At 42.1% G+C, this 12205-nt stretch overlaps 1 protein-coding gene across 10 annotated transcripts in view; it reads left to right on the top strand.

Annotated features, from left to right (window-relative positions):
- MYO6 (myosin VI) overlaps positions 1 to 12205 on the top strand; it is a 188087-nt gene that overhangs the window by 88493 nt on the left and 87389 nt on the right. For all 10 annotated transcript variants that reach the window (XM_075597977.1, XM_075597986.1, XM_075597984.1 and 7 more), the window contains exon 13: positions 6507 to 6664. In XM_075597977.1, the coding sequence (XP_075454092.1) occupies positions 6507 to 6664 (158 nt within the window). The remainder of the gene's footprint in view (positions 1 to 6506; positions 6665 to 12205) is intronic.

The raw sequence follows: 12205 nt of genomic DNA, 5'->3' as shown, positions 1-12205 counted from the left end.
CTGCAAATTGTGTTTTGAATGACTACGCAGACATTTTAAATGTTACATGATATAATTTAAAGAACAGATATGTATTTATAAAATGTTTTACCAGGAAGTAATACATTGAGAGTTACCTCTCGTTTTCAAGTATGTCCTGGGCATAGTTACCGACAAATACATGGTTACAAATACAGTTACATAAGTGAACCATATTTAATCATGCTCATTTTCTGTGTCAAAGATTAGTACAGAAAATGACATTATTAATACAATGAGCAAACCTTATCTTATGGGAATAAACAAATCCTTCGTTGACCATAAGCACCATGTACACATTCAACACTAAATTGCTTACGGTGGGATGTCACCCCATTCATTTGTAATTAAGTTATGTCCTCCACTTCACGGCTGTGGAGTTGATTCCTGAAAATCTATATGTTGCATATTTATTCAGTGCGTAGTGAGAATGCGATGTGGTTCTTACTATATGTTCTTTCTGATGTTTTCAGACAATAGGTCCTTATTTTTTGGTGTTCCTAGCTTTGTTGTTTGCTGAATAAAGAAAACATATTGTACACTTTTTTTTATACATTTGCACTCAAGTGTATTGAAAAAGTAATGTAATAAAGTGAAGTAAATTCAGGAAATGTGTCCTGGAAGTTGCATGCGACCTGAAGGTCTCAGTCTAGCTAGGTTAATAAAATCAAGAGTCTCCAATTGTAAGTGTCTGAAACTAAAATCAAACCACGTAGTTGGAGGAAACAGAGATGAGAAAAGCACAGGGAAAACACGAAAAAGTGCAGGAACACGTTAAAACTGTGATCTCGCCGGAACCAGAATGTGTCATATTTTTTTATGACATCAAAGCAAAGGTTCCTTTTTAGTGCCAAGCCGCCTCATGTCTATAATTACAGTAGTGTTTGGGTCCCCATTGGCACCCAAAGTGCCTGCTGGCCATTCTGTTAGTCCATTATTTCAGTGCATGTGTGTTACATTGGTGAAATGAAACAATGTCTGGCATAAGCCAGTTTGTCTATCCCAGAGGCCTGCACTGGGAGACTCGTTTATGCAAAGAATAAACTTTGCAAATAATAAGAATGAATCGAAAAGAAAGCCTTTATTGCTGGTTTGAAGACTTAAATCCTTAGCTAAAACGCCAAATACACTGTTAAGACCATGTAAGTGTAAATAAAGCCTCAAGTGTGTTCCAGTTCATTAACATTGGTAGTTTAGCACAGCTTTTACTGCATGAATATATATTATATAGAAAACCTTAATGCTACACTCATTTTCTGCCTCTTAAGTTATGCCAAGATTAAATAACGGTGCTTGTTTCTGCAAACCCTTCATTATAGGGAGTTTCCATTTTTTTTATTCTATGTCCTTGCTTTGCTCTGTCTTATTGTCTTTGTTTTATTGTCACTAACACAATCTTGCCACTTTTGATACTCCGCAACCACTCTTTATTTGATACACAGCTGAGTGCCTAAATGACATTGGTACCTTATATTACATAAAGGACAAGCAGTCAATCAACATAAACCTTGGGGATTAGCCTCACTGATCTCTGATTATCAGGAGACACTGTCAAGGTACAGTACCCTCTCTCTATTTATAAGATTCCTGTCACTACTTGTTGTCACAAGATAAATCGGGAGATGCTTACTGGAGAAAGCTTGTGTCTTAAGGCTTACTGCTACCTAACGTGTTGTAACAGCCATTATCCTTAATGCATATTCTAAGACCTTTCTAGTGTTTTGTTACATTGCAATCCATTTTATTCAGAGGTTTGTTTATTCAAAAATTACTAAAGTGATGTTGATCATGCTTTCCTTTTTAAATGATTTGTTTGCATTTCTTTTACAGAGCAGGTACTGTAAATGTTGGTCTACCATTCATTCTCTTCTCACCAGCAATTATCCACTTAGAAATGCTATGATGTAAATAAACCATCATGCACAGGATGACAGAAGTGATTAAGTATGTGACCCATGCTACTATAATGTCATCTTGTATTTGTGACAAAGAGGTGCCCTTGTACACCCCTTTATGCCTTAGAACAATACTGTACAATCAAACCCCCGCTTCCAAGAAGTTTCAATATTTTACTTGAACAATTGAGACACGTGCAAATGGAAATCGGCCTTCAACTAGCTTTACCTTCTGCTGCTTCACTCACACATAAGAAAGCGGGGCCGTAACCACTGGGATATTCCTTTCTAATTGGATTAAGTGAGTTATGGAGGCCATCAGCATTACGTTAGTACAGGTACCCTGGAGCAAGTAAACTGAACAAATCAAGTAAAATGTGCTCACGTTAGATTTTGGATGCCGAGTTGAAATGCTGAGAAGGAGGAGAGCAAAATCCTGAAGGACACCACTTACAAAAGAGTAAAAAAAAATAAGGAAAAGTGAACAGATTTAGCAAGCGTGTTAAGAATTCCTGAGACAAGCAAGTCAAGCATTCTGCATGTAGCCCCCATTCCCTATGCCTCAGAAAACCACAGGCGACTATGCGTGCTGCTAATACCTGTACATTCACAGGAGGCCTGAGCCTCCACTTCTGGGAGCCTGGGGTGAGCTCTCTCTCTCTCTTAGTGCAGCGCCTCCACCTATGAGGGATCTCAGCATGCGGGGGGGGGGGGGGGGTGACTCCTTGTAGGAACCAATACAAACAGAAATAAACACACGCAATACCCCAACACCCCGGTGTGTCTTCCCCAAAGTACGGAGGGTGCCCTGGGCACCTAAACACCTGGTGTCTGCAAAACAAGTCCCACCCAATGTGAGGTAGAGCTATGCCCGTGTGAACCGTTGGTGCACGTGTGATACCTGCCTGGGTACTCCAGTACACCAGGGGCAGCTTGCAGACTTGCTGAGACAGGTCCCACACATCGTGGCGACTGACGGCAATCCCATCTCGCCTAAGGATCCTGGTCTCCATGCGGTGCAAGCTCCAGCTGGAGTGTCTCACACAATGTTCTATCTGGGGCCTTCCCTACAATACGCAGCTATGATTGGCTCAGGGCCTATCTGGGGCAGTATCTAGGCCAAGCCCAGGAAGCCACTTGCTCCTTGGACACTACCTACTCCTGTCCGGTTTCCCACGCGACTCACTCGCGGTTCCTCTGCCCACAGAGGATATCCTTTTCTTTTAGGCTACATTCATTCTATTGGCTGGATCAGCCCATGTGTTAAACCCTCCCCCCGAGGATTCTGGGACATGTAGTTCTGCTTTGGTCCTTGAGGAGCTCAATCTAAGATGGCTGCCATGCTGGCAAAACTACGCATGTGTGCTGAATCCAAAATGGCCGCAACACTTCTCCCTGATCGCGCAGAGCAGTTCCCCGTGCCAGAGGCAGGGTCTGGGGCCTCCGCTATATGCATATTAACAATCATAGGGGGAAATGAGAATAAAACAGGTCATGAGGTTAGGGGTTGCTAAAGGGGTATCTGCAGGCGGTAATAGAACCTTTAAAATACATTTGTCTGGATTGGTCCATATACAGAATTACTTTTGGAGACAGATGACTTAAAAAAAAAATATATATAGATTATTTTCTTCTCTTTCTAACTAGGCATGACATATACAGACATGATTTTACTTTTTTGCTTCCCGTACATGTACTTAGAGTATGTAATACTTTACATTATACATGTTCACATATATTATGCAGTAACAGTGTATGCTGCTAGTCACTCAAAGATGTGTGTTATGGGCCATTTACCCTGTTGAAGCCCTGTCTATTCCCAGGTGAAGGCTTGGCTATTTGGTACATTACTGACCAGAGCATTAGCACAATAAAACATCCTTTATATCAGGCAATCTATTAAAGTGTTACAGTAGTAATCATTTGTTAATGGCATACAAATTCATAACCACCTCCTCATTAATTCTCCTTTATGTAACATGATTGAGGAGCGAAGGATTGATTTAGAATTACTACGGGTCACAAGGTATATTTTATCGTTCCTGTTACAAGAAGCATCTTACAGGCATTTCATATGTCTTAAGTTATTTTTAAAGAAAGGTTGCTACTTTAATCTTAATACTCTTATAAAACATTTTAACTCCATCAATCCATTTGAGCCTTTTTGTAATGGCACTGGAGATCTCTAATTGCATTTGGGAGCGTATCAAATGTTCTGCCGGTTCTCTCGGATGGAACGTAAAGCCCTTGCTCACTGCAATTTCATGTGTCACCATTTGTAAAGCGAGAAATAGAACACAGGAGGGCTTTGATCTTCTTCTTTTTCTTATTGTGTGGAAAATTATGTATGACCGTGTATATGAAATGACCGTGGAAAAGCTTTCTTGAACAAGTTCATGTCTCTAAATTTAAAACTTCACCAGCGCCCCTAGATTACAAGTGCATAAATTATACAGCCAATATAATTCTCTCTGACACCATCTTATTAGCGCTTTCTCTCCTGTGGCTGTCGAAGTTGACACATTCTGTACCTTGACATTTGAAGAGGGAGGAAGAATGAAATGCTGCTTTTCTAAATAATTCAGGTTTTCAAGTTTAATCTTTTAAATAACAAATGATTTTTGGATTATACATTTACGTTGGAACTAAAGATTCTATGTCCAATATGCTGCGTAGTTTTGTCAAAGAATTGCTCATTGTGACTGTAATTTTGCAACGTTTGTGATGATAGATGTGCGTCCAGGGTATTTTTGCCTTTATATCCTGTCTGCCGTATGTCCCGCCACATTCGCCTGCATGGAGGCATGCACTGTTTTAAATCCGGTTTAACATTAAAGCATTCGTTTTTGAAATGGTCTCTTAATGTCAAAAGAGCCATCGAATGATTTACTTGACACATTGCTCCACTCGTGCGTTTGCTGCTAATCTGCCAGGGCAACGGGTAGTTGTAAAGTGTGTCGATCTAAGAAACTTGTGTTAAGTGCATCATAAAGTTTCAAAATGAAATGCATTACATTGGATGTAACTGGTACAATAAAATCAAACCTTTTATTAGATGTAGTTATGAGCACTCCTGTTTGTTTTCATTGTTTTATCATATTGTATTTAGCTGGTAAATTGATTCTTTTTATTTAGCTATTGTAATAGTGGGACGCTCCATTTACGTAAATAGTAGTCGCAAGAGGACTCGTGCAACTTGGAATTGGGGATCTGTGGCTCTGAAAAGTGCCACAGCCCCCCCAAAAAGAAATCTTTCCATAGGCACTCATAATGCACCTAGAGCATTTATTTAATAAGTTCTCAATGTTTCTGTCTCCACATACTTTATTCCCCCGACAAACTGAACACACAAACCCAGTTGGATACTTGGGTAACAACGCTCCACTGTTTGTATTATAAACAGATTTTGAGGCAGTTTCCATAACTTCGTGTTAATTGCATTTAGTTGGGGATACTGTGCAAACGGGGTGAAGGTATACGCTGCATGGGCTATTATGGATATGAATAGTATCTATCTACAAAACAATACGTTGAAATTGGGGTGGTAAGGGGATGAACATATGGAAATAAAAGCATTTGCACATTTTAGTCTGATAACCTGTCTCGATTGTCTGGTTCAGCCTATGCAACTTCAATTTATTAGGATGAAGGATTTTAAATGTGATTTGCTAGGTAGTCCTGTACGAAGCATTGTAATGAGTGTGAGCTGTAAAGTCAGAGTAGGCTAGCTGGTGGTTAATGCTGTACAGCATTGTTACACTTTGACATAGAAAATCAGAATTGAAAGCAATTTCTTTTGCGTAGATCCACTGGGGCCACTAGTGATAAATGAATGAGAAGACCTACTCTTACCTTTTTAAAGTAAATAAAATATATTTTAGCACTGATCATAATGTGTTTTGGCTACCTAATGCAGTGGTTCTCAACTCCAGTCTTCAAGAACCCCCAACAGGACAGGTTTTCAGGATATCCCTGCTTCAGCACAGGTGGTGCAGTCATTAAATCATTCTCTGGCATGTGTGCTCCATACGAGTTACATGAATTTCACATTTCTATTAAAACATATGGCAATAAATAATACTATGTTATTTTTATCTTGGTTGTGTAGGTATAGCCTGTTTTTATATATGCACTTTTCTTCTTTCTTCCTTATCTATTACACCAAGGTTGGCCAACTCCAGTCTTCAAGGGCCACCAACAGGTCAGGTTTTCATGTTATCCTTGCTTCAGCACAGGTGGCGCAATCTTTGACTGAGCCACTGATTGAGCTACGTGCTGAAGCTGGGATATCCTTATAACCTGACCTGTTTTGGGGGGTGGGCTTGAGGATTGGAGTTGAAACCCCCTGACCTAATGTTTACAGACCAAGACCTCTCTTTTATATAATTATTCATACAAAAATAGCAAGTAGGTTTTGACATGTGCTTACTGTAGTTACTTTAATTCATCCACGCATATTTGTTTAGCTGGGGTGTTTGGTATTTGGTTGTTTGAGTGCCCACCAGGGAAACACATCTGTGAACAATCCCGAACCATAAATCTATGTAGACCCAGTTAGTTGTAAGAAGTGATTTTAAAGCCTTTGTATTTCAGGGTCCCATTGAAAGTGGAACAGGCAAACAGTGCCCGCGATGCATTGGCAAAAGCCGTCTACAGCCGTCTCTTTGATCATGTGGTCAACAGGGTAAACCAATGCTTTCCCTTTGAGAGGTCGTCTTTCTTTATTGGCGTTTTGGACATAGCTGGTTTTGGTAAGTAATCCAATCTGTGCTGTTGAATTTTGTATTTCTCTTTAACCATATAATAATGGTTTGTTCCTCTATAGTGCTCACAGTGTATGCAGCGCTCTACATAGACGTTTTGCAGGCACAAGTCCATGCCCCGTAGAGTTTACCATCTGTGTTTTTGGTGCCTGAGGCACAGGGAGATGGGGACTTGCCCAAGGTCACAAGGCGCTGACACCGGGAATTAAACCAGGTTCCCCTGCTTAAAAGCCGATGCCATTGTTTTGAGAGTCAGTGTTTGTACGTCCTGAGCCTCTCTTTATGCTGCCATTTTTGCTTTTTCATGCCAGTTGGCTAGAGTAAAAAAAATTATTTGCTCTCCACTGGCAGCTTGTGTAACGAAGCTGTTGTTACGGCTCCCTAGCTATTCCTCCCTGCAATTTTAGTTATTGGGATGTGAAGTGCCTCACTGCAGCCCAATACCCAATTAAGCATTTATTGTCACTTCTTGGCACAATTGTTTTTTTATTTGGTTATTAAATTTATTTTCTTTATTTAAATTCTCCTTTTACCCATTTCTTTCTTTACTACACGTCTTACATGGAATTAATTATCTATCGAGAATATTGTATAGGATGTAACTGTTAAAGTTCAGAGCACAATAATCATTTGCTTCCTTTAGGAGGCTTATCCATGCATTATCTGACCTTGTATGTATAGCTTTATATAGCGCCCACAGTGTACTCTGCGCTTTTCAAAGAGACAATACAGTACAGGGAATTATAATACAATAAGCGCAGGAACAGGTGTGTTGGGAGACTTACAGAGACAGCAGGTGAGGGAATAAGTGCAGTAGATGGCAGTGCTTGGCCACAATGGTTGGTAGGAGTGACTGTGGGTCCAAGACAGCCGCCATGAGTCCATGCTATTGAAATGCTTAATTTAAGAGGTGTTTATTAAGGTTTGCCATTAAGGTGGGGAGAGGGGATATTTGGCATATACTTCGTGTAAAGTAGTTCCACAGTTAAGCAGAGAGGTGAAAAGATTTAAGACGAGAGAGAGCAGTAGAGGTAACGGGTGGAGAGGAGACCATTATGGGTATAACGCAGGAGACAAACTGGGACATAGGGAGATATCTTATTATGGAGTTACTGCACTCACACAAACTTCTCTACATCATGAGTCATATTACAGTGCAATGCATGTGTTGCTTCCCCAACGACATGCTTTTCTGTTTCTTGCACATATAATATTCTCTTGCCTTTCCCTCCTTTTATTTGCTGCCTCTCTTATTTATGGCTCTGTGTGCCAGATTTGTTTTCTTCCAGTCCTGAGCCATTGGCTCTTTGCCGCAGCTTGTGTTAACTCTTCTCCCCCCCTAACCTGTTTCATGAACAGATTTGCTTTCAACACCAATATTAGGTCGCGCTTATAGTGCCGGCGATGCAACGTCGCCCGAAAACAAATGTGCTTATAGTAAGCGCGGTGGCGACGCGATTTTTGGAAGCCGGGAATATTTGATTTTTATGGGGCTGTCGCCTCATGTGTCAGCCCCTGAACAAATCAATGCCCTGGTGGCCCGCGACGCCGTCGCAAAGCGAAATACAACTTTCGCTGGCGGCGACGGGTGACGTCACGCGTTGCCGTCGCGAGCACTATACGCGCGGCCTTATTTGCCTGGGATCCTTCTGAAAGTAGTTTAATCCTTCTTGGATCTAAATTGGACAATTTTACATTTAAAATAACAATCTTTATATTGAAATAAAATTTCTAGAATAATATAACATTTTGGACCCATATTTATAAAGCGCTGCAATTCCATAAAACACCTTACAGCCTAGTGAAGTTAGTCATAAAGGGTTTTCAATCCCTGGAAGGTGTCTTACAGCAGCGGTGCGCAAACTGGGGCGCGGGAGATTTTTCTGGGGGGGCGCGAGTGGTTGCAGAGGCCCCGCTCTCTTCCCCAAGGCATTAAAATGAAATGCCGGGGGGATAGTGTGAGGTCTCTGCAACACTCCACTTACCTTGCTTCAGCCGACTGTGTGACGTGACGTTACATGCGTCAAATGACACCGCGGGTGACGTCACATGACCCCGCAGCGTCATTTGACGTGGATACAAGGTGGTGGGGGGGTTGTGAGAACCGGGGCAAGCAAGACAGGGGCGCAGCAGCAATAGTTTGCATTCCCCTGTCTTACAGAACAGCATCACTTCATAAATATGGACCTTCATGCTCAACACTGAATAGGTGAGCAAAAATATTAGACATAGTCTTGGCAAGCTCAAAGCCCAAATGTCAAAATAAAAAACCCAACATACATCATGTTGGACTTGGCCAAGACAGAATCTGAATGAATCTGACACTGCAGTGGTGTGGTTAAGTGCTGCAAGCATCACACATTGCTTATTTCTTTGCGTTTCGTTTTGTTTCCCTTTGTTCCCTTCAGCTGCATTTTTATGCGCTTTGTAAGGGTAACCCTCCCTGCCAGGCTTCCAATGAGATTACATCGGGGTGTATTGTATGACTCCTCCGCATGGGTTACCGGGACTCGGGCTGGATTCAGGCACTTGGCCGATGAGGTAGCAAGTTTATAGATTCATGGGCGACAGGAACTTTTGTAGTACACCAGTCATTTATTTGTGTCCCCATGGACATGGACCGTTCATACACATTAATAACGTTGTACTGTATTTTATAACAGACATACAAGAATACAGTTTGTCCATCAGTGCCCAATCTTAATACTTCAGTGAAGGTACTTTGACTTGGTTGCTCTGAGTAAATGTTCGAGCCGGCCCCCCTGGTTGCTCTGGAACCATCAACAGCATTGATCCTGTTACTCGGGACCCCTACAAGAATCCTGACGGTTCTTTTCTTACTTGACTCCATACCTTTTTCCTGCATGGGAACTGCATCTTTCGCACAGGCAGATGATTAATATAAGCACTGATCCCCCGGGAGCCATGTTTCCGGAGGCCCTCTATGGTATGCCGTATTCCTTTTATATTACATATTCTGGATTCCATTCCTCCTTTCAGGGATCCTAACTTAAAGTGGAAACTGTCCCTATCTACAATAAACAGTGGGGCCTGGTCTGTACTGTTACTTTGGAAACATTACTGATTTACTCTCCCCGAGGCTCTTCTCTTGTCGTCCTGGAACCTAACCTTCTAGAATAGTCCCTCCTTGTATACCCCCTGCGTGACATCTGGATCCCCATAGCAACCCAGGGTAGGGCCCTGCATGCAATAGCCGTGTTAGTAACCCATTATGTGGGGGGTTACATAATTAATTATTGTTTTGTGTTTGACCAAGAAAAGCATAGAGATGATCAAGGTAAAAATTTCAGAAACAGTCTGCAGATGGACCTCCTGGCTGATCACGCTTTGACAAATAATCTAGAGTTATGTATGCATATACTTCCATTTTCATGTAGTTATTTCTCCTTTAACGATATAGAACTTAAAGGAGCAGTTCCTTCTGAGCGTTTATTTTTTTTACATGTGGGAAGCAGCAGGTCTCCAGGGCTGAAACGCATTAATTTCTGCTCTGTGGCCTCACTGGTTCCAGAAATACTTACTAAGGATGGTGTCGCCTGTAGCATTCCCTCCAGGGGAGACAAAACGCAGTTAAACCTCCCGCATTACCCGGGCCAGTAGGAAGTAACTGCTGGCGCGTTCTCGTGTAAGTAAATTGGGAACTAAGGGGACCCGGGGCTAAAATAAACGCAATTAAGCGCCGGATGGCGGCGGTCAAAGGCACTGCTTCTCCAATGCAAAAAAAATTCCAAAATGTACCAATTGCAGCCAGTAGCGAATTTAGCAAACTTATCTGGTGCCGCTGTTGTCCTTCGTGCCACCCTCCTTCAGCGTCAAATGACGCTGTGATAGTACATGGAGTCTTGTTGCCACTGTAACATGATATCTGCCACAATGTCATGTTGCCGTTTCAACACACCATGTGACGCTGAAGGAGCAGCATAGCACGAAGTAGAAGGTAAGAACTGTACAGAGACCCCACGCTCTCCTCCGGAGGTGTATATGTCTTTATTTACAGTATATAGCACCATTAATGTACATAGCGCTTCACAGTAGTAATACATTTGACAATGATATAAATAGCAAATAATACAAATAACAGGTCATGGGAATAAGTGCTTCAGACATTAAAAGTAACATTTCGGAAGAGGAGTCCCTGCTACGAGGAGCTTACAATCTAATTGGTAGTTAGGATGAACGTACAGAGAAAGCAGGAGGGCATTCTGGTAAGTGCATCTGCAGAGGGCCAAGCTTTATGTATAGTGTCTAGTATTATCCACGGTGCTACTAATATGCTTCTTTAAGCAAATTTGTCTTAAGTTGGGTCTTAAAGGTTGATAGAGAGGGGGCTAGTTGGATATTGAGGGGAAGGGCATTCCAGAGGTGTGGAGCAGTCAGTGAGAAAGGTTGAAGGCGGGAGAGGGCTTTAGATACAAATTGGGTAGAGAGAAGACATCCTTGAGCAGAACGCAAGAGTCGGGATGGTGCATAGCGAGAAATTAGGGCTGAGATGTAAGGAGGGGCAAAAGAATGTAAAGCTTTAAAAGTGAGGAGAATTGAGTGCGAGGTGCAGGATTTGATAGGAAGCCAGGAGAGTGGTTTCAGGAGGGGAGACACTAAGACAGATTTAGGAAATAGTAGAGTGATTATGGCACCAGCGTTTAGGATAGATTGTTGTGGAGACAGGTGAGAGGCAGGAAGGCTGGACAGCAGGAGGTTATTGTAATCGAGATGGGAGAGAATGAGGGCCTGAGTCAGAGTTTTAACAGTCGAGCAACAGAGGAAAGGGCGTATCTTTGTAATATTGCGGAGGAAAAAGTGACAGGTTTTAGAAACGATTTGAATGTGAGAGGAGAATGTGAGAGAGGGGTCGAGTGTGACCCCTAGGCAGTGTGCTTGGGCTACAGGGGGAATGATGGTACTTCCAACAGTAATGTGGAAGGAGGTAGTAGGGCCAGGTTTGGGAGGAAGTATGAGGAGCTCTTTTTTTGCCATGTTAAGTTTAAGTTGGTGGGGGGCCATCCAGGATGATATCGCAGAGGGACATTCAGAAACTTTGGTCTGTACAGCAGGTGTAAGGTCAGGGGTTGAAAAGTAAATTTGTGTGTCGTCCGCATAGAGGTGATACTTAAACCCAGGAGATTTTATTAGATCACATAGAGAAAGTGTGTAAAGAGAAAAGAGGACAGAGCCCTGGGGTATCCCCACAGAGAGATCGATGTAGGAGGAGGAGGTGTTAGCAGAAGAGACACAAAGTACAATGGGAGAGGTATGATAGAGCTTTGTTACGATTACCGAAAGTATGGAGAATGTGAAGAAGAGGGTGGTCCACGGTGTCAAATGCTACAGTTATCTCGAGTAATATGAGCAGAGTGTAATGACCTCTGTCTTTGGCTGCATGGAGGTCATTAGTTATTTTATTTAGGGCTTTTTAACTGGAGTGAGCAGTGCGGAAGCCAGATTGTAGAGGGTCTAGGAGAGAATGGGTGTTGAGAAAGTGGAGCAAGCGAGAGAATACCAGACGTTCAA

Source organism: Ascaphus truei, chromosome 4 (assembly GCF_040206685.1).
Source record: "Ascaphus truei isolate aAscTru1 chromosome 4, aAscTru1.hap1, whole genome shotgun sequence".
NCBI lineage: Eukaryota > Metazoa > Chordata > Amphibia > Anura > Ascaphidae > Ascaphus > Ascaphus truei.
The sequence above is the reverse complement of the archived record's forward strand: the minus strand, read 5'-3'. Positions and strand labels throughout refer to the sequence as shown.